The 22,909-nt window shown below is 43.7% G+C and overlaps 1 protein-coding gene across 4 annotated transcripts in view; it reads right to left on the bottom strand.

Annotated features, from left to right (window-relative positions):
- The window catches only part of DIAPH2 (diaphanous related formin 2), a 1,253,176-nt gene that overhangs the window by 605,963 nt on the left and 624,304 nt on the right, over positions 1 to 22,909 (bottom strand). For all 4 annotated transcript variants that reach the window (XM_040442348.1, XM_040442349.1, XM_040442347.1 and 1 more), the window contains one exon: positions 3,277 to 3,516. In XM_040442348.1, coding sequence (XP_040298282.1) covers positions 3,277 to 3,516 — 240 coding nt within the window. The remainder of the gene's footprint in view (positions 1 to 3,276; positions 3,517 to 22,909) is intronic.

The following is a 22,909-nucleotide window of genomic DNA, read 5'->3' as shown; positions in this document are numbered from 1 at the left end:
TTGAGATGTCATGCCCTCAAGAAGGCACAAAACATTTGGGTTAGTTGACCATGACCACCGTGAACTTTTTGCTTGTAAGTGACCAATTCTGGAAGCCCCTGGTTGTTTGCTTTTTTACTACTTTTTAGTTAGTACAGGGAGTGCAGAATTATTAGGCAAGTTGTATTTTTGAGGATTAATTTTATTATTGAACAACAACCATGTTCTCAATGAACCCAAAAAACTCATTAATATCAAAGCTGAATATTTTTGGAAGTAGTTTTTAGTTTGTTTTTAGTTTTAGCTATTTTAGGGGGATATCTGTGTGTGCAGGTGACTATTACTGTGCATAATTATTAGGCAACTTAACAAAAAACAAATATATACCCATTTCAATTATTTATTTTTACCAGTGAAACCAATATAACATCTCAACATTCACAAATATACATTTCTGACATTCAAAAACAAAACAAAAACAAATCAGTGACCAATATAGCCACCTTTCTTTGCAAGGACACTCAAAAGCCTGCCATCCATGGATTCTCTCAGTGTTTTGATCTGTTCACCATCAACATTGCGTGCAGCAGCAACCACAGCCTCCCAGACACTGTTCAGAGAGGTGTACTGTTTTCCCTCCTTGTAAATCTCACATTTGATGATGGACCACAGGTTCTCAATGGGGTTCAGATCAGGTGAACAAGGAGGCCATGTCATTAGATTTTCTTCTTTTATACCGTTTCTTGCCAGCCACGCTGTGGAGTACTTGGACACATGTGATGGAGCATTGTCCTGCATGAAAATCATGTTTTTCTTGAAGGATGCAGACTTCTTCCTGTACCACTGCTTGAAGAAGGTGTCTTCCAGAAACTGGCAGTAGGACTGGGAGTTGAGCTTGACTCCATCCTCAACCCGAAAAGGCCCCACAAGCTCATCTTTGATGATACCAGCCCAAACCAGTACTCCACCTCCACCTTGCTGGCGTCTGAGTCGGACTGGAGCTCACTGCCCTTTACCAATCCAGCCACGGGCCCATCCATCTGGCCCATCAAGACTCACTCTCATTTCATCAGTCCATAAAACCTTAGAAAAATCAGTCTTGAGATATTTCTTGGCCCAGTCTTGACGTTTCAGCTTGTGTGTCTTGTTCAGTGGTGGTCGTCTTTCAGCTTTTCTTACCTTGGCCATGTCTCTGAGTATTGCACACCTTGTGCTTTTGGGCACTCCAGTGATGTTGCAGCTCTGAAATATGGCCAAACTGGTGGCAAGTGGCATCTTGGCAACTGCACGCTTGACTTTTCTCAGTTCATGGGCAGTTATTTTGCGCCTTGGTTTTTCCACACGCTTCTTGCGACCCTGTTGACTATTTTGAATGAAACGCTTGATTGTTCGATGATCACGCTTCAGAAGCTTTGCAATTTTAAGAGTGCTGCATCCCTCTGCAAGATATCTCACTATTTTTGACTTTTCTGAGCCTGTCAAGTCCTTCTTTTGACCCATTTTGCCAAAGGAAAGGAAGTTGCCTAATAATTATGCACACCTAATATAGGGTGTTGATGTCATTAGACCACACCCCTTCTCATTACAGAGATGCACATCACCTAATATGCTTAATTGGTAGTAGGCTTTCGAGCCTATACAGCTTGGAGTAAGACAACATGCATAAAGAGGATGATGTGGTCAAAATACTCATTTGCCTAATAATTCTGCACGCAGTGTATATTCCCCAAAAAAGACACATATAATGAACAATGGAAGGATGCACCAGAAAAGTGGTAGATCTGAAAGCACAAACCTATTCTGTCTGTGAAGGTTCTCATTTATCCAGGTCATGGTATATCTGTAAAGAATAAATCAAGGCAACTGGACTTACTGTAGATTTCTTGAAAACGTTTCACTCGTTCTTCGAATATGCTTTCTCAATTCTGAGTGACTGTACAAGAATTCTCTGGGAATAAATATGTAACTGAAACAACATAAGGTAATTATACCCAGCATGGGGTCAGAGGTCATTATACCCAGCATAGGGTCAAAGGTGTTGATTCCATTATCCTAATTGGAGTCAGTAGGTGATAATGACCTCGCAGAAAAAGGTGTCAAGACAGCATTGTATGTGGTAGACAATAGATGTCTAATTCCCCCCCCCCCCCGCCTCTATTTGAACTTGGCTTCTCCATTTTTACGTAGATGGCCTCCTTCACACCTCGTTTGTACCAATCGGCCTCCTTATCCAAAACACGTACTTGACTGTCTTCAAAGGTGTGACCTGTTTCTTTTAGATGTAAGTACACGGCTGAATCTTGACCAGAGGTTTTGGCTCTTCTATGCTGAGCCATACGCTGATGTAGTTGTTGTTTTGTTTCACCGATATACAGTTCTGAGCATTCCTCATTACACTGGACTGTGTACACAATGTTGTCCATCTTGTGTTTAGGCGTTGGGTCTTTTGGGTGAACCAGTTGTTGCCTCAGTGTGTTGCTGGGTTTAAAGCAGACAGGGATGTGATGTTTATTAAAAATCCTTTTGAGTTTCTCAGACACCCCAGCTACATATGGGATAACCATATTCTTGTGTCTGTCATGCTTCTCGCCCACACTGGTAGTCTTGGTGCTCTTTCTTCTCCTTCCTTCTGTTTTGACAAAGGCCCAATCTGGATACCCACAAGTTTTAAGTGCCCCTCTGAGTTGTTTGAATTCCTTTGCCTTGGCCTCTGTGCTGGTGGGGATTTTCTCTGCCCGGTGGTGTAGAGTCTGGATGACGCCCAGTTTGTGGTCTAGAGGATGTGGGAATTTAATAGCAGGTACTGGTACATACAATGCTGTCTTGACACCTTTTTCTGGGAGGTCATTATCACCTACTGACTCCAATTAGGATAATGGAATCAACACCTTTGACCCCGTGCTGGGTATAATGACCTCTGACCCCATGCTGGGTATAATTACCAGATGTTGATTCAGTTACATATTTATTCCCAGAGAATTCTTGTACAGTCACTCAGAATTGAGAAAGCTTGTTGGAAGAACGAGTGAAACGTTTTCAAGAAATCTACAGTTAGTCCAGTTGCCTTGATTTATTCTTTACAGACAAACCTATTCTACTAGTTTTTGGGTCTTCAAAATTAGAGCTTGTTCATGCAAACGCAAGACTGATGCCACAATAATAATACAATCACCCTAGTGGTCCACTCTGAAGAAGAAATCATCTTGTTTTCTACTGAGGATGTTAATAATAATAACAATCCCAATTGAGTCCTAGTCCTTGACCATCCCATATGTTTCCCTGTGTACAATTTCTTACCTTGCAGAGGAAACTGATATTAAAGCCGAGGGACTTTGCATTTCTGGAGCCAGAGTTCATATAATTTCCCACCAGTAACACCAGTTCTAGCATTTTCTTGAAGTTGTCACTCTTCTTTAGCTCCTCACAGGCCAGTGTCACTGCAATGATGTCAGGCTTGATGTTGCTTATGTGTTCCTCAAAGGTCAACTTGAAGAGGATCCCGTTAAGACGTGGCCGCAGCATTTTCACTGTGCTCATCTGTAGTAAGAAAACACATCAAATGTATTCATTCTTTGTAGTTTATATAAATGCAAATATGGTCACAAATATTCGCTATAATCTTGAGCAAATATTAACTATTCTGTCACCAGTCTGTGACCACCTTTTTGTCTCCATTCTATTCTTCACATCATGACGCTGCCCCTATCGCATGCAGCCTCCCTATTCTCATCGTATGAGTGGACAGGTCACTTTCCCCTGCAAAATCAGCACACTCTTCTCCGGAGAAACACTAGTTGTGATTCTGTACCTGCTCCTTTATCTCTCAATGTCTATCCTCCTTGCATTTTCCTGCATTAACTTACTAGGAGAAGGGTTAGGGGAGATAACATTTCTGAGTTCTAACTGGGGCAATTAAAGAGTAAAAATGGACACAAGATGAATAGTTGAGGGCAGCTTAGATATTCTCCATCATATATGGGTCATATTGTGAAGAGCTACAGTATATGCAGCTCATTAGTCTTCAGCAAAACCAAGGTTACAATGGCCGATACAGTTAGAGGTGACTCCAGAATAATCCATTCAATGTTTCATTTTGTATCTTTATGCTGCTGTTCTAGGTCTACACTTATAGAGGACCAGGTGCAATGTACAGCTAAGGAACTTGTAGAATTATCTTCCATTTGAGTTCTTCTACTGAATATAGAAGAGCAAAGATATCTTGAGATATGAATGTTTTAATAGGACAAGGACTTAACGGGGTTCTCCACTGTGGATATATTACTTATCAGAAGGGTCCCATTTCCCTATTTTGATACATTTTCTTCATACCCTCTAGAAAAGGTTACTTGACTTAAAATGAAATAGTGTACCAGCTGAGCTAAGAAATCCTGTGCTCTCACTCCTTAGGTGCTTTCGGGTTTGGACTGGCTCACCAGAGTACCAGAGGATCCTCTAATGAGCCCAAACTATAATGCCATAGTGGGCTCCGAAGGTCCAGGCTGAAAAAAACAGCATTTTGCTGCCTTTGGAGACAATCACTTGCCACCATAGTCTATTTCTTTGACGTAAGACCTGTTAGACTTGATGATAATGATATAGGGTTTAGGCCTGGAGAATAATTTCTTATGAAGGGCCCAAAGAGCCCTGGGTGCTTTCTTTAGTTTTTGGAAAAGGAAGTACCCGTCTGACAGCCATGCTAGCTGTCAAGGTTGTCCTCCCTCCATCTCTGCTCTCCTCATCAATTAAAGGGGCTATGTCAAACCTACAAATTATCCCCACAGGATAGAGGATAACTAAGTGATCAGCAGGGGTCCTACCACTGGGAGCTCCACCAATCCTGACAATGGGGGTCCAGTTCTCCCATTCTGATGGAGCGGCAGGTTGAGCATGCGCACTGCAACTTCATTCATTCTTTATGGGACCGCCAATATTGTCAAGCACTGTACTCGTCTAACCCCAGCAGCTGCATAGAGAAGGAAAGGAGTATCAGGACGCATGCCTGACCTGCCGCTGCATTAGATCCGGGGAACAGAACATGCATTCTCAGGATCAGTGGTCGGACCCCCACCAATCAGTATGTTATCCCTTGTCCTGTGGCTAGGGGATAATTTGTAAACGTGGCGCAACCGCTTCTCCCCTTTACTATGTGGAGACATGCTTATGTATCTAGCTGTGGAGTGTGGACCATGATCTGGTATCATGGCCAAATATTTTTTTGTCCCTCAGCAATTTGTCAGGACCCAGCTACTTAATGTACAGTCTTGTAGATTACAGGGTTTTAGAAGATATTCCGGGAAATGAAGACTGGAAATAGCTAACGTCTCCTTCTAAATGTAGGAAGTAATATAGATACAAAATAACGACAAAAGGAGGGCAAAGAAATGTAGTGTTTCTGTTGTCCCATTAGACCCTGTTGTTGTTAAGGCATGGGGAGTGGTAGTTTCACAATAGCTGGAGAGCATGTTGGCGTCCATTAGTCAACGGGGAGTTTTGGAGACTTTGGCTTCCAGTATTTGTACATGGCTGCCTCCACCTGTCTACTCATCCCAGTGTCTACCGGATTACAGCAAGTTGAGAAGGAACTGCAAGGTTTAAAGGTATAAATTACGGCATATAGCGCCAGCATCCTGTAATTACAGAGAGTGCGGGATTTGGCATGCTATATTGCACTTGGCAATGCTATAACCTACAAGAACAGCTATATGCACACAATCACAGAGCATTTAGTATAATTATACACCGAATTGTGATAAAACTGCCATGTGGCTACACACTGAAGGATTCAATTATGATAAATGCAGGCCTCAACGAGGTGATATTTTAGTGTAAAAGAGCGGAAAACTCCATTGTTTGGTGAGGAAAACAGAAAAACTGGTTTATAAAAAGGGGGAAGGGTCATGTGTGATACAGAAGAAACTCTGATAAAGGATACTTCCACCCAGAATAGCTGCTAGAAATTCATTTTACACACAGACTTCTCAAAAAATCACGGAAAAAAGATATAAAACATCCAACACGATATGATAGTAAATATGCGGATGTGCATGGCTACATTTATAAAGTTATGGAAAATAATGCACTAGAACAATAGATGCAAACATTATATATGGACTAAGCCCTCACTCTAATGAAAAAATCTGGGACTCTCAGACAATATATTGTGATCAAAACACATCTGTGCCCACCTACCAGCGCCACGGTGGTCTCAGCCAGGCAGGTCCTGCTCTAAATCTACCTATGCAAACAACATCTCTTAGCAACCATCAGTGAAAAACGCATGGCATACACACTTGCTTGCGGATGCGATGCAATTTTCACGCAGCCCCATTCACTTCTATGGGGCCAGCGTTGCGTGAAAATCACAGAATATAGATGCGATTTTAACGCAACGCACAAGTGATGCGATTTTAACGCAACGCACAAGTGATGCGTGAAAACCAGCGCTCATGTGCACAGATAGAGATGTCCCAAACTATTCGCCGGCGAACAGTTCCCAGGCGACCATAGCTTGTTCGCGTTCGCCGCGGCGGGCGAACATATGCCACAGTCCAGGTGTTAGTCCCCTTGAAACAACTTTTCCATCACTATTGTGGCCAAAAAGAGTCCCTGTGGGTTTTAAAATTCGCCTGTCTATTGAAGTCTATGGCGGTTCGCCCTGTTCGAAAAACATTCACGGAAGTTCGCGTTCGTGAACGGAAAATTTTATGTTTGCGACATCTCTATACACAGACCCATTGAAATGAATGGGTCCGGATTCAGTTCGGGCGCAATGCGTTCGCATCACGCATTGCACCCGCGCGGAATACTCGCTCGTGTGAAAGGGGCCTTATGTTTGCATCTATTGCTATAGTGCAGGGATGGCCAACCTGAGGCTCTCCAGCTGTTGCAAAACTACAACTCCCAGCATGCCCAGACTACCTATAGCTATTAGCCTACAGCAGGGCATGGTGGGAGTTGTAGTTTTACAACAGCTGGAGGGCCGCAGGTTGGCCCTGCCTGCTATAGTGCATTATTTTCCATGACTTTATAAATGTAGCCATGCACATCCGCATATTTACCATCAGCCTAAGGCCTCATTCACACGACCGTATGTATTTTGCGGTTCACAAAAAATTGATCCGAAAAAAATACGGATGACGTCCGTGTGCATTCCGGAATAGAACAGCTGGCCCCTAATAGAACGGAAATACGGACATAAGGAAACGGAATGCACACGGAGTAATTTTTTTTTTTTGCAGTCCCATTGAAATGAATGATTCCGTATATGGTCCACAAAAAACCGGAACGGACACGGAAAGAAAATACATTCGTGTACACGAGGCCTAAAAGATAGGCCCCCTCACCCATTACTTGCTGGGGTATTTAGATATTTCATTTTCCCTTTTGTTTATGAAATAAAAGGGTGTCCTGCGACTTTTGACTCCCCCTATATTCTTGTCTTATATCTACCGAGCCTATGTATCTAATCCTATCATATGTGGCATTGTCTGCTGATCTCGAGGTCTGTTTTGTGTGATACCATGCTGAGAAAATGTAAGGCCAGTTTTACACTAAGGCGGATTCAACTTGAATGGGTCCGTGATCCGTCAGCACCGCAAAAAAAAAAAAATAGAACAGAGGCACGGACAGAAACACCACGGAAGCGCTCCATAGTACTTCCGTGGGGTTCCGTGCCTCCGTTCCGCACCAAAGCTCCGGATTGCCGACCCGTTCAAGTGGAGCACGCGGCGGGTGCCCGCATATTGCAATGCCAGATACTGTCCTTAATGTGTAATGCTTGTGTATCTAAATCTGCCTGCCATGTCTGATATGGTGTGCCGAGCTGCTGTATCTAATCCAGTCCTGTGTGATACAGTCTGCTAAGTTGTGTATCTAATCCAGTCATGTCAGATACGGTATGCGGAGCTGCTGTATCGAATTGTATCATGTGTTGAGCTGTGTGTCTAAGCCTATCACGTCTGATATGGTCTGCCGAGCTGCTGTATCTAATCCAGTCCTGTGTGATACGGTTTGTATCTAAGCCTCTCACTGTATATAAAGAGGGTTTGTCCAAGTTTAGTGTTGTTCCTATAAATAAGAAGTGCAAAGATCCCCTTGTTCTGGTTTTCGGAAAGAGGCGATGTGGCTCTTTGGTTTCCGCTCTTTGCGGTTGCCATGGTGACGTCTGTAGTTTGAGGACTTTTAATCTTCAGCAATATAAGGAGTTCTCCCAAAACATCAGCTTCAGGCGTTTTATACGTCAGACAAAAACAAAAAAAACATTTTCCGTCCTTAATTAACTCAGTGATTTACGGCCACAAACGCATCAAAACTCAAGAATACAACGGGCAGGATCCGAACGGTGGCCGGCGCCACGGCAAAACCCCCTCACTGGTGCCCTCCATGAAAGAATGAAGAAATCTGACCAGAAAGGAAATGGAAGGGGGGGGGGGGGGGGGGGTGACACAAAATTTAGCAACAAATAGAGTGGTTCTGGGGTCTGATACAAAGTATCACTTCTTCATTCACCTTAAAGTGCCCACACACCCTCCATAGTGACAAGTAGTGTTGAGCACGAATATTCAAATCGCTAATTTTATCACCACTTCGAGAATTCGCAAATATTTAGAATATAGTGCTATATATTCGTATTCGTGAATAGTGTTAAATATTCTAATCGCAAATTTATCGCAAAAATATTACATTGCCGATTTTTCACAATCAAGTAAACAATGACTGGAGATCACAAATTCTCGAACTTGCGAATGTATTGCGAATTTGAATATTGCCTATGCCGCTCATCACTAGTGACAAGTACTGTCCTGTGATGGCTAACCTCCAGTACTTGCTTGGCTGTTCTCAGAACTCCATTGAAATGAATAGAGCATGCTGGGAGTCATAGTTTCCCCACAGCCGGAGAGCCGGAGTTTAGCCACCACTGCCTAAATACAATTGTAACAACCCAGCTGTGAGAAGTAGTCTATCTGTACAAGTTTTCAGTCACTGACAGCAAGTAGAAATCTTGAAAACGGTAAGAAATTGACACACAAAGGATATTAGGAAGTTGCACAATGCCGGAAAACCTGAATTCCCATGTAATTACGGCCCAATATCCAGTGTAACAAGCACAATGCCTGATTCCAGGGCGATGAAGATACATCATCTGTTGGCCTGTTGGTGACAATCATTGTTTCAAAAAATTAAGTTAGAGACAGCGGAGTCTTATCGCTGCTCTCAGCTTGACAAATGTGTCCCCAAATTGTAATGTGCTTAATGTGAGCAGGGCAAAGAGTAAATTGTGGCCTCAGGCGGAGGATTTTAGAAAGAACGAGAAAAGCTGGAGAAGGTCAAAATGTCTCCACAGTGAGTTGTGTGCGGTGCCTCGGCGAGGGTTCTGCTCCTCAGAATGCAAAATATTAAATTATGGTAATAATTTAAATGCTTGAATGCATCGGCACGGCTGGTAATGACTGACTAAAGCATTGTCATAGTGTGGTCCTGGAGGGGGGGGGGGGATGAAAGCATGCCTCAAATCGTAACATAGGTGTCATGGAGGCCAAAGTGGGTCCTGCCCATGGCACGTAGGAGAAAAATAATGGTTTCATATGATGATGAGCCACTTAAAAGGTGGAGTCTCTATTATAAAGATCAAGTAGTAATTGAGCAGTGAGGGGGACCCAGCAGTAATTGAGCAGTGAGGGTGGGTAATAGTAATTGAACAGTAAAGGAGTATTAACAGTAATTAAGCAGTGAGAGGCAACCAGTAATCATTGAGCAGTGAGGGGACCAAATAGTATTTGAGTAGTGTTGAGCGAACTTCTGTTTTAAGTTCGGCGTCTAAAGTTCGGCTTCCGGTTAGCGGAGAATCCCGATATGGATTCCGAATTCCGTTGTGGTCCGTGGTAGCGGAATCAATAATCGGCCATTATTGATTCCGCTACCACGGACCACAACGGAATTCGGAATCCATATCGGGAATCTCCGCTAACCGGAAGCCGAACTTTAGACGTCGAACTTAAAACAGAAGTTCGCTCAACACTATATTTGAGCAGTGAGGGAGACTCAGCAGTAATTGAGCAATGAATGGAACCCACCAGTATTTGAGCAATGAATGGAACCCACCAGTAATTGAGCAGTGGGGGAGGGGTAATAGTAATTGAACAGTAATTGAGCAGTGAGAGGCACCAATAAATCATTGAGCAGTAAGGGAAACCAAGGAGCAATTGAGCAGTGAGGGGAACCAAACAGTGATTGAGCAGTGAGGGGGAGGGGTCATAAATAAGAACATAAAGGAAGGTATGGAGGCTGGGTTTTCGGATAACAAATCCAGGGTGTAGACAAGGAGCTGAGCCCTCCTTCCCTGCTCTGCCACCACGACCTCCACTTTGAAGCAACTTTGACTACCTGCATAATGAATCAATTTACCTAAAATAATTCACATTGGAGCCGTTTAAAAGTCACATGACTAAACTGGGCTTGAAAAGTGCTTAAAATATTTGATTCCAGTCAAATAAAAGCCTTATATTCTAATGTAAAGCAAATAATAATAAGATGATATATATTTTTTTTCATTCAAGGCCCACATTTGTGCTTTCTCTCATGTAAGCCCTACTAAAAAAAAGTGCAGTGTGCCACAGAAAAAGATACACATGGATGCAATCCATTGTAACCTTCTCTGGGAGAAAGGCCACCTTAAAAGGAGACTGTAATCAGTTTTGACCATGCGAAACTACTGACAGCACTAGGTAGGGAATGGGGAGAGAAAGAGAAAAAAAAACATAACTTTTGTACGCCTTTTATCATCAGGAGTAAGTGAGGATATGATGTTTTTTTCAGCAAGTGTCCAGAGTGGAGCTTCACTGCGAAGTGGTCTCCGTATTGATCTACCTCACAGCTTCTCCCTTCTAATCTGGGTGACACCTGTAGTGGTCTCCTGGACAGATGTCACCATGAGCAGAGGTGAGGCACAGTGCAAGGACCCTACACAATGAACCCCGCCCTGGACACTTGCAGGAGAAGGATCTGGTAGAATAAAACTTCATATTCTCACTTACTCCCAATAAGAAAAGCTCCAATAAAGTTACATATGTCCTGCTCAACCCTGCCCCAAACCTAGCACTAAATACAGATGGAGGTGGGTAGACCATTGTGGTGGTAGGGTTTGAGGACAGAAGGTCCCACTTGCTTGGTAGCTATACAGTTCTTCTGGAGAAGGGAGATCTGCATAGATGATGAGACCAACCAGGACCAGTCCCTTATTTCTTCATGGAGTCCACCGCTCCTGATCGGCACTGGTGCTGCAAAAGCAGAACACGAGGCAACGGTGTTGTGCTTCACACAAGAAAGTGGTCTGTTGACAATGTGGAGGTCCTGCCCTTGGATGGTCACTGTGGTGGGTTGAACCAGCATTGGGATTTTGGTTATATGACCCCTTCTCTTCTGTATACACCCCTGATAATAGCATGAAGTTAATTAATCACTATCACTGATGTTTCATTATACTTTTTTTTCAAAATGTTTCTAAAGGTAATAAACTCCAGAAGGTCCATAAACTTCTCCAGCCCTGACCACGACTGCCTGCCAAGTAGGGGTTATTCCCCTGGTGATATTACATAGGATTCGAGGACCAAAGACATCGCTATCTCTTCATATTTAAAAGGTAAAAACATATTCAGAAGACGAGCTGTTCTCACCTCCGCCGCATCTAATGAGATTTACCTGCCATTATACGATGCTTATGGGCCACATTTACTACACAACCTCTGAAATCTAATCATTCGTGGCGGACACATAGAGGGTGATGGAATGACTTGGCCTCATGTCACAAATAGATGACATTAGCACCTGAATATAAAGAAATAATCACCGACAATTCCAGGTCAACAGCTTGTTCTTAGTATGTGTCAGGTGTGTAAAGCACAATTAACACCAAACGTAACATGTCAACCTTCAGAGCTCATAGACAATGATATGAAATGAGAGCGGATGTCGATAGATAGATGGAAAGATAGATATTAGATAGATAGACAGATAGATAGATATGAGATAGAAAGACAGATAGATAAATAGATAGATCAGGGTTGGCAACTGTTCAGAAATGTCTGGACAGTCCGTAAAAATAGGCAACTTTTTGCCTGTGTCCGTGAAAAAAAAAATTACAATATGTGTCCATGATTTTTTTAGGCTGGTGGTAGTTATCAACATATTAGAGCTCACAATAAATGCTGGTAAGTAGTTCTTATAAGTATATTGAGCTATAGACGTGTATTACTTATAATTAGGGATGAGCGAATCGACTTCGGATGAAACATCCGAAGTCGATTCGCATAAAACGTTGTTCTAATACTGTACAGAGCAGGAGCTCCATACAGTATTAGAATGTATTGGCTCCGATGAGCTGAAGTTATTGCTTCGCGAAGTCTCGAGAGACTTCACGCAATAACTTTATAAATTAATTTGTACTGTAAAAAAACATTTCCTGAACTCGGGTTCGGTTCCGAAGTCCATTCTCTCATCCCTACTTATAATGTCTACCATTCATCATAGTTTTCCAATTTGTCCATAAAAAATGATCCGTGATTTTGGGATTAGTTGTCTAGAAAAAAGAAAAATTCTGGTTGGCAATCCTGAGTTAGATAGATAATAGATAGATATCAGAGAGATAGATAGATAGATAGATAGATAGATAATAGATAGATAGATAGATAATATATAATAGATAGATAGATAATAGATAGGTAGATAGATTACAATGGGCAATAAGAACTTCTTTCTCACTTTTGTTTTTTAAGCTCTTGTTCCTTGCAGTGTAACTACTCCCCAGATGAACAATTATCTCCTTCTCCCCCATAAAGTCATCCATAAAACGTTGTTTAGCTATAAGAGGCTTCATTTCCCAGTTTGGCTGGGGAATTTTCCGCGCTGAGCGAGGTCACCATACTCTGCTTGTTTCTCTGTATTAAAAATTGTCTTTGTGGGCAGGATCCCATTCTCTAATATCAAAGCCATACATCAAGACAATCGGATTACACTGCCACCTGAAATGAAGTCCTAAGACACTGCCTGTCAGAGCGGAGAGTTGTATCCCATTCACGGATGCATGTATTCTATAGACGATGAAGGAGACAAGCCCAACTCAAGCTGACCTTCATCCTTGGATGGGCGATACTTTCCTATGTACATCAGCCTTGCATTCTAATTGGGGTCAAGATCCTCCTAGCCAAGGACGGAGAGAAGGTTGTATTGAGAAACCATAATTTCAATCTTTGACATTGGGGCACTTCTAATATGCTGTATCAGGGTGGACCTCTAAATCCCAGTATCATTAGGATTAAAAGATAGAGGCAAACTGGTAACACAACCATTAATTTAGGTTTTATACCCGTAACCTTGGAAAAATAGCTTCTTCCATCACTACTACTGAATGAGTTGCAAGGGGCTACTAAAGAGTGAATCTCCAAAAGCATTAGAGGCGATGAGCACCTTCAGGGCATTTCTTTATGATCGCATTTTACTCTTTTTAGTCAAAATTTTTTTTTCCGCTGGTCTTTATTAAAAATTGTCAACAGTTTTTCTGTCCTACTAGGCGAAGTTCTAGTCTGCTGGCAGATTATCTAGCTTCTAATATCAATCTGAGCCCATCAGGTTTCTGCTCTGACTGCTGGATGTACAGTATGGACCTTATCTCTAAACTCCTCACAGCCCAAAACACTCATTATAGCTAAATACTTATAAAGCAGCCTTGAATTAATGTTTATGAGCTGTCAGGAGTTCAGAGGTCAGGGCTATGCATCGGACTATTGGAGCAGAAACCTGATGGGTTCAGCGTCAAAATGAAAGCAAGATGCCCTGTAGGACAAAAACTGTTTAAAACTTTCAATTAAGACCAATAAAAGTAAAAAAAAGTAGCAAAAAGGTATAAAATGCAATCATAAAAAAATTGCCCCTTCATGGTGCTCATAGCCTTTAAGTAGGAGCACCCTAGTTTAAAGGTATAAAAAAGCAAGAGCGGTGCGCTCACCTGGCTGTGATATGAGAGGAGGCACAGGCAACGCCGGAGCCTTGGCGTAAAGGTAAGTATCCAAATAAAGCACAGGAAAAGTCCAGCTTCCAAACAATCGTGGCAACTTTATTATTTCAGTGCATTAAAAACCAGAAAAACAGTCCATGTCTACGCATTTCGGATCTAGTGATGTTGATCCTTATTCATGGCAAGGAAAAGACCGCATGAGCTAGGATTAAATAATGGTCAGCTGACCAAAAACACAGGTGGTCATAATCAACCAATGCTTTATTACACCTGTGGGGGCACTGCATGGAAACTAAACATTGGCCGCTAGGTTCCGCAATGGATTAGAGTTGATCACTGGGAGGGTCGAGGCAGCAGGGGGAGATCCTCTATTAATTAGTAAGCATCAGGAGGAGCTCTTCTAACAAACAGTGAGCATTAGGATCAACCCTTTTAATAAAAAGAGAGTAGCAGAGGGGGGCCTTCTTACATAAAATGAGCAACAGGAGGAGCCCTTCTAACAAAAATTAGCAGCAGGATCAACCCTTCTAACAAAAGGTGAGCAGCAAGGGGAGCTCTTCTATCAAAAAGTGAACAGTAGGATTAACCCTTCTAAAAAAAGTGATCAGTGTGGGAGCCCTTCTAACATAAATTAGCAGCAGAATAAACCCTTCTAACAAAAGGGAGCAGTAGGGGCAAAAAGTGATGCAATGCTCTTAAAGTTTACAATAAAGAAAACAAATGACAATTTTTTGCAGTCATTTGATTTTCTGTGATTAATGTCTTATTTGCCAATAATACACAAATCTGAGAACAACTCCTTAAATATTTAAAGGAAATAGTGTTGATCTAACCCGAACTGTAAAGTTTGAGTCCGTACCGAACTTTGAGGGTTCGAGTTCGGTGTTCGGGCATTTAATAAAGCTTTTGAAAGGCTGCAGGGCAACCAATCAACAAGCTTTTAAGCTGTGGGCACTTAGAAGCCATCACAGCCATGCCTAGTAATGGCATGGCTGTGATTGGCCGGTGCATCATGTGACCCAGCCTCTATACAAGCTGGATCACGTGTAGCACCGCCCATCAGCTCTGAGTAGTGCAGGGACAGGAAGCAGCTGAAATGAGGGACAGTGTTAGGAATCTGTCTATTTTTTTTGTGGGTGACCTATAATGATTTTTTAACGCCCCAGAGTGGCATTACCACTTCTTCACCCTGCTATTGTCTCTAATAAGCTCCTATAATGTCATCTTGTGTATTTATTTCAGGTCCACTACACTGTGCATTCCTATTTGTTATGTAACTGTTATGTTAAAATTTAATATGCCTGGTTCACCAGCAGGTGGCAGCAAACACAGCAGAGCTATGCTTAGGTAGAATGCAGATTTCCATTCCATTCTAACAGCGCTCTGTGGAGTAGTGGGCGAGTCCCACTTCCTGCAGGAAGGGTGGGGACCAGTGAGAGTTAGTTTAGCTTACCCCCTGCTAGGGGAAAGGTGTAAGGGCATGTCACTTCTGGACATGCCCAAGCCAGCCAGAGAACCCTCAGCTCTGCTGGCCATGGAGGCCAAAGCTTAAAGCTTCAGGAGCCAGGAGGAAAGTTCCCTGGCCTAATCTAGAGACAGACCAGAAAGAAAGAAGTGCAGCATACAGCAGAAGCAAAGTTATACAGTCAGCCTGTCGATGCACCAGAGCCAGAGAGAAACAGATGTAGCAGAGACGAGTCTGCCTGCCAGTTTTAATGCTAAAGCCTGCTGGGAACAAGATAAAGCTTGAAGAGTGTTTCTGATGAATTCTTATTCAAGTAAAGCTGTTGTTCAACTTCATACAAGGTCTGGACTCAAATTATTTCCTTCAAATCCCTCAATTATTCTCCCTATTTATTGCTTCTGAGCCAACCCCTGGGGTGCAGCTGTTTCCAGGTAGGAGCACCGTGACACATATAAAGGGACATTTTAGGCCACAACATACCACTCGGCATTCCCTACATCTGGGTCGCTTTATAGAGGGCCCTAGGGGTAGGCGCCCGTTGCAATTTTTTGTGGGTGCAATGCACCATCTTTGTACACGTGACACAAAAATATAATAGTTAATCTGTCTGTTAGTTTGATGGGTGACATATACCCATTTTTGGTGTGAGGTACACATGCTCTGTATATGTGACATGGAAAAAAACATAGTTAATCTGTCTGTTAGTTCAGTGGGTGAATAAGGAGAGCATTGAATAAGGGACGGTCCTGTTGCTGCTGGTGGAGCTCCTGTTGAAGGGAGAGGACGTGGTCGATCTGTGCCAGCTACACGCACAAGTGAAACACCTTTCTCAGGTGCACGTAGGCGACAGAACCTTCAGCGTTATTTTGACGGCCCGAATACTGGTGTACGAATGGTGAGGCCAGAACAAGTACAGGCGATAGTAGATTGGGTGGCTGACAGTGGATCCAGTTCATTCACATCGTCTCCCACCCAGTCTCCTACTGAAAGATCATAGTTGCCACCTGCAGCCCATGTCCATCAGTCTTTTACCTCACCCCCTTGCAAATCAGCCAAGTAGTCTGAGCCCCAAGTCATGCAGCAGTCTCTTCTGCTTTTTGATGACTCTGCTAGCAGGGTTTCCCAGAGCCATCCACCTAGCCCTGCCCCAGAAGTGGAAGAGATTGAGTGCACCGATGCCCAACCACTTATCTTTCAGGATGAGTACATGGGAGGACCATTGCAGTACTTCTCGGATGATGACGAAACACAGGTGCCAACTGCTGTGGCTTTCAGCAGTCTGCAGACCGATAAGGAGAGCAAGGGTAAAGAGTGGGTGGAAGATGATGTGAAGGGTGATGAGGTACTAGACCCCACATGGAATCAAGGTCAAGCAAGTGATGTGTGCAGTTCGGAGGAAGAGGCGGTGGTCGCACAGAGCCACCAGCACAGCAGAAGAGGGAGCAGGGTGCAAAAGCAGAGCGGCCGTCCCCTAGACAGTACGCCTGCTACTGCCCACCGCAGCAAAGGACCGAGCACACCAAAGCCAGCTCCAAGGAGTTCCCTGGCGTGGCAGTTCTTCAGACAATGTGCTGACGACAAGACACGAGTGGTTTGCACGCTGTGCAATCAGAGGCTAAACCGAGGCATAAACGTTCTCAACCTAAGCACAACCTGCATGACCAGGCATTTAAGTGCAAAGCACAAGCTGCAGTAGAGTAGACACCTCAAAAACCAAGAAAGGTCTCTGGCTCCTCCTGCTTCCTCTTCTGCTGCAGTCTCGGCCTCTTTATCCACCTCTGAAGTGATAGTGGCACCTGCCACCCCGCAAACAGAGGATCTTTCAGCAACACCACCACCTCCACCCAGCATGTCCACAATGTCCCATGAAGGCATTCAACTGTCCATCCCCCAAACACTGGAGAGAAAGAGGAATTACCCCCCTACCCACCCCACCCACGATCACTAGTCCTGAATGCCAGCATTTAAAAATTCCTGGCCTTTGAAATGCTGTCATTCCGTCTGGTGGAGACGGAGACTTTTAAAAACCTTATGGCTGTGGCTGTCCCACAGTACGTCGTGCCTAGCCGCCACTACTTTTCCAGGCGAGCCATCCCTGCTCTGCACAACCAAGTGGCGGACAAAATCAGGTGTGCACTGCGCAACGCCATCTGTGGCAAGGTGCACCTAACTACGGATACGTGGACCAGTAAGCACGGTCAGGGATGTAATATCTCCCTAACAGCACACTGGGTTAAAGCAGTGGCGGCTGGGCCTGAGGCGGATAGCAGTTTGGCGCATGTCCTACCGCCACCAAAAATTGCAGGACATTTCTCGTTGCCTCCTCCTCCTACTCCGCTTCCTCATCCTCTACCGCCTCCTCGTCCGGTCAGCGTAACACCTCACCACCAACTTCAGCACAGCCAGGGGTAAACGACAGCAGGCTGCTTTGAAACTCATCTGTTTGGGGGGAAACCCCACACCACGCAGGAGCTGTGGACGGGCATGGAAAATCAGACCGATGAGTGGTTGGTGCCACTGAGCCTCAAGCCCGGCCTGGTGGTGTGCGATAATGGGCAAAATCTCGTAGCAGCTCTGGGACTACCCGGTTTAATGCACATCCCTTGCCTGGCGCATGTGCTGAATTTGGTGGTGCAGAGATTCCTGAAAAATTACCCCAATATGTCAGAGCTGCTGCAGAAAGTGCGGGCCGTCTGTGCGCGCTTCCGGCATTCTCACCCTGCTGCTGCTCGCCTGTCAGCGCTGCAGCGTAACTTCGTCCTTCCCACTCACCGCCTCATATGCGACGTGCCCACAAGGTGGAACTCCACCTTGCACATGCGAGCAGCAGCAGATGATAGTGGAGTTTCAGCTGCAGCACGCACGGGTGAGTCGCTGGGCGGAACAGCACCACTTCACCACCAATGACTAGGACTCAATGCGGGACTTGTGTCCCGTGTTGCGCTGTTCTCCACCAACATGGCCATTGCCGATGACGCCGGTCTCAGTGTTACTATCACACTTCTATGCCTCCTTGAAAAAACACTTTGGGTGATGATGGAAGAGGATGTGGCACAGGAGGAGGAGGATGAAGAGGGATCATTTCCACGGATATCAGGCCAGTAATTCACAAGTGGCTCGGAAGGTGGGTTCCTGCACCCACAAACGCCAGGTACACAACTGTCCAACCAGGGCACAGTTCAGGAGGATGAGGAGGAGGAACAGTGTTCACAGCAGGGTGGCACCCAAAGCAGCTCATGGGCATCAATGGAGAGTGGCTGGGGGGATACAGACGATACACCTCCCACAGAGGACAGCTTGCCGTTGCCTCTGGGCAGCCTGGCACACATGAGCGACTACATGCTGCAGTGCCTGCGCAATGACCGCCGAGTTGCCCACATTCTAACTTGTGCTGATTACTGGGTGGCCACCCTGCTGGATACCCATTACAAGGACAACGTACCGTCCTTAATTCCGTCACTGGAGCGTCATCGTAAGATGCCCGAGTACAAGTGCACGCTGGTAGACGCGTTGCTGGTGGCATTCCCACCTGACAGCGGGGGCACAGTGGAAGCACAAGGCGAAGGCAGAGGAGGAGGAAGAGGTCGCGAACGCAGCTGGGGCACCGCCAGCACCTGAGAAGGCAGGGTTAGCATGGCCGACATGTGGAAAAGCTTTGTCAGCACGCCACAACAACCAGCACCACCAGCTGATATGGAACGTCTTAGCAGGAGGCAGCATTTCACCAACATGGTGGAGCAGTATGTGTGCACACGCCTACATGTACTGAATGACGGGTCTGCCCCCTTCAACTTCTGGGTCTCCAAATTGGGTATATGGCCTGAGCTTGCCCTTTACGCCTTGGAGGTGCTGGCCTGCCCTGCAGCCAGTGAATTATCTGAACGTGTATTCAGCACGGCAGGGGGCGTCATCACAGACAAGCGCAGCCGCCTGTCCACAGCCAATGTGGACAAGCTCACGTTCATTAAAATGAACCAGGCATGGATCCCACAGGACTTGTCCGTACCTTGTGCAGAATAGACATGTATACCGGCACTAACCAGCCATTGTTATACTGCAGCGCACTTTCTCTTTGCATTCTTTTTTCTATTTCCCAATGTTTTGGCTCTCCAAATTTATAAAAAATAAATAAATAATTAAAGGAAAAACTAAAAATAAAAAAACAACAAAAACAGTGTTGGCTACCTCCTCCTCCTCCACCGCCGCTTCCACCTACACCGCTACGTCCACCACCTTCTTAATCTCCTACTCTACTTTGACTTTGCATTTGTTTGCAGGGCGCCTGTCCTGCTCTTACCCCCATATTGCTTCCTTTTGCAGTCCTCTAGCCCTTACTATGACTATTTTACAGCCATTTTAGCGCACCAAAGTTCGGGTCCCCATTGACTTAAATGGGGTTCGGGTCCCGAACCGGAGCTTTGACCCGAAGTTCGGCCGAACCCCAACATTCACGGGTCCGCTCATCACTAATAGGAAACCTATTCTGAAGCCCGGGCGAAGCGCTGCACTTGTAGAATACGGTATTTTATTAATTGGGGAAAAATTCTGCACCTTGTATGAAATAGGGAAGAAGGATTTTTTTGGCAAAAACATGATAAATTGTAGCACTTAGCTTTAATTATCCCCTTATTTATTTTTAATTCACTCTTCAAAGCTGAATTGCAATTTTCCTTATTGCTCATTAGTATCCATTCATGTCGATGGCCATTAGTGAGCAATAACGACCGCAAAGCATCGCTCTATACCCCAATTTGACTTCAATGCGTTAATTGCGCCACTTACGCGCTATAAATTGCTAAACCGTTTTGTGGAGGTAATTTAATAATCTCCCAAGTAGTTGTCTCGTTGCTGTTTTCATAAGAACTCGCCTGATTGTGGGATCCGCTCACAAGATGATCCGTCAGACACCTGCCTCTACTCAACTGCACAGCGTCAGCATCAAAGGCGGTAAGATAAAAGGTAAATACACCGTCCTGTGATCCCGGCTACAGAAAAAAACATCGGAGGCAAAGGGGGGAGAACTGGCTTAGCTGCAACCAATCAGATTCCACCTTTCAATTTCCAAAAGGAGCTCTGAGAAATAAAAGGTGGAATCTGATTGGTTGCTATGGGCAGCTAAGCCAGTTCTACTTTACACCAGTTTAATAAATCTCCCCCCAAAGACTGATGGAGAGATAGATATATAGGAGATAGATAGATAGATAGATAGATAGATAATAGATGATAGATAAATAGATAGATAGATAGATAGGAGATAGATAGGAGATAGATAGATAGATAGATAGATAGATAGATAGATAGATAGATAGATAGGAGATAGATAGATAGATAGATAGATAGATAGATAGATAGATAGATAGATAATAGATAGATAGATAATAGATAATAGATAGATAGATGATAGATAGATAGATAGATAATAGATAGATAGATAGATAGATAGATAGATAGGAGATAGATAGATAGATAGATAGATAGATAATAGATAGATAGATAGATAGATAGATAGATAGATAGATAGATAGATAGATAATAGATGATAGATACAGTCATGTGAAAAAATTAGGACACCCTTTGAAAGCATGTGGTTTTTTGTAACATTTTTAATAAATGGTTATTTCATCTCCGTTTCAACAATACAGAGAGATTAAAGTAATCCAACTAAACAAAGAAAACTGAAGAAAAGTCTTTTCAAGATCTTCTGTAAATGTCATTCTACAAAAATGCCTATTCTAACTGAGGAAAAAGATAGGACACCCTCACATGTATTCCCTCTTAAATTGGCTCAGATCTCACACAGGTATATCACACCAGGTGCACATAATTAGTAGATCGTTACTCTGCATGTTGAATGAGGCTTGCCCTATTTAAACCTCAGACATTTAGTTTGGTGTGCTCCTGACTGTTGAAGTGAGAGTGAGCACCATGGTGAGAGCAAAAGAGCTGTCAGAGGACTTCAGAAAAAAGATTGTAGCAGCCTATGAGTCTGGGAAGGGATTTAAAAAGATCTCAAAAGATTTTGAAATCAGCCATTCCACTGTCCGGAAGATAGTCTACAAGTGGAGGGCTTTCAAAACAACTGCCAACATGCCCAGGACTGGTCGCCCCAGCAAGTTCACCCCAAGAGCAGACCGCAAGATGCTAAAAGAGGTCTCCAAAAACCCTAAAGTGTCATCTCGAGAACTACAGCAGGCTCTGGCTACTGTTGATGTAGAAGTACATGCCTCTACAATCAGAAAGAGACTGTACAAGTTTAACTTGCATGGGAGGTGTGCAAGGAGGAAACCTTTGCTTTCCAAGAGAAACATCGAGGCCAGACTGACATTTGCCAGAGATAAAGTTGACAAAGACCAGGACTTCTGGAATAATGTTCTTTGGACAGATGAGTCCAAAATTGAATTATTTGGACACAACAGCAGAGGACATGTTTGGCGTAAACCAAACACAGCATTCCAAGAAAAGAACCTCATACCAACTGTGAAGCATGGAGGTGGAAGTGTCATGGTTTGGGGCTGCTTTGCTGCAGCAGGACCTGGTCAGCTCACCATCATAGAATCCACGATGAATTCTACTGTGTATCAGAAGGTGCTTGAAGAACATGTGAGACCATCAGTTAGAAAATTAAAGCTGAAGCGGAACTGGACCATGCAACATGACAATGACCCAAAACATACTAGTAAATCAACCAAAGATTGGCTGAAAAAGAAGAAATGGAGAGTCCTGGAATGGCCAAGTCAAAGTCCAGATTTGAATCCCATTGAGATGCTGTGGGGTGACTTGAAAAGGGCTGTACGTGCAAGAAACCCCTCAAACATCTCACAGCTGAAAAAGTTCTGCATTGAGGAGTGGGGTAAAATTTCCTCAGACCGATGTCGAAGACTGGTAGATGGCTATAAGAACCGTCTCACTGCAGTTATTTCAGCCAAAGGAGGTAACACTCGCTATTAGGGGCAAGGGTGTCCTATCTTTTTCCTCAGTTAGAATAGGCATTTTTGTAGAATGACATTTACAGAAGATCTTGAAAAGACTTTTCTTCAGTTTTCTTTGTTTAGTCGGATTACTTTAATCTCTCTGTATTGTTGAAACGGAGATGAAATAACCATTTATTAAAAATGTTACAAAAAACCACATGCTTTCAAAGGGTGTCCTAATTTTTTCACATGACTGTAAATAGATAGATAGATAGATAGATAGATAGATAGATAATAGATGATAGATAAATAGATAGATAGATAGATAGATAGATAGATAAACACTAGATAGAATGACGGACAGATAGATACTGGATAGACAAACACCGGATGGATATACAGACAGATTGAGAGATAGATAGATAGATAGATAGATAGATAGATAGATAGATAATAGATAGATAATAGATAGATAGATAATAGATAGATAATAGATAGATAGATAATAGATAGATAGATAGATAGATAGATAATAGATTATAGATA

This window comes from Bufo bufo, chromosome 8, assembly GCF_905171765.1.
Source record: "Bufo bufo chromosome 8, aBufBuf1.1, whole genome shotgun sequence".
NCBI lineage: Eukaryota > Metazoa > Chordata > Amphibia > Anura > Bufonidae > Bufo > Bufo bufo.
The sequence above is the reverse complement of the archived record's forward strand: the minus strand, read 5'-3'. Positions and strand labels throughout refer to the sequence as shown.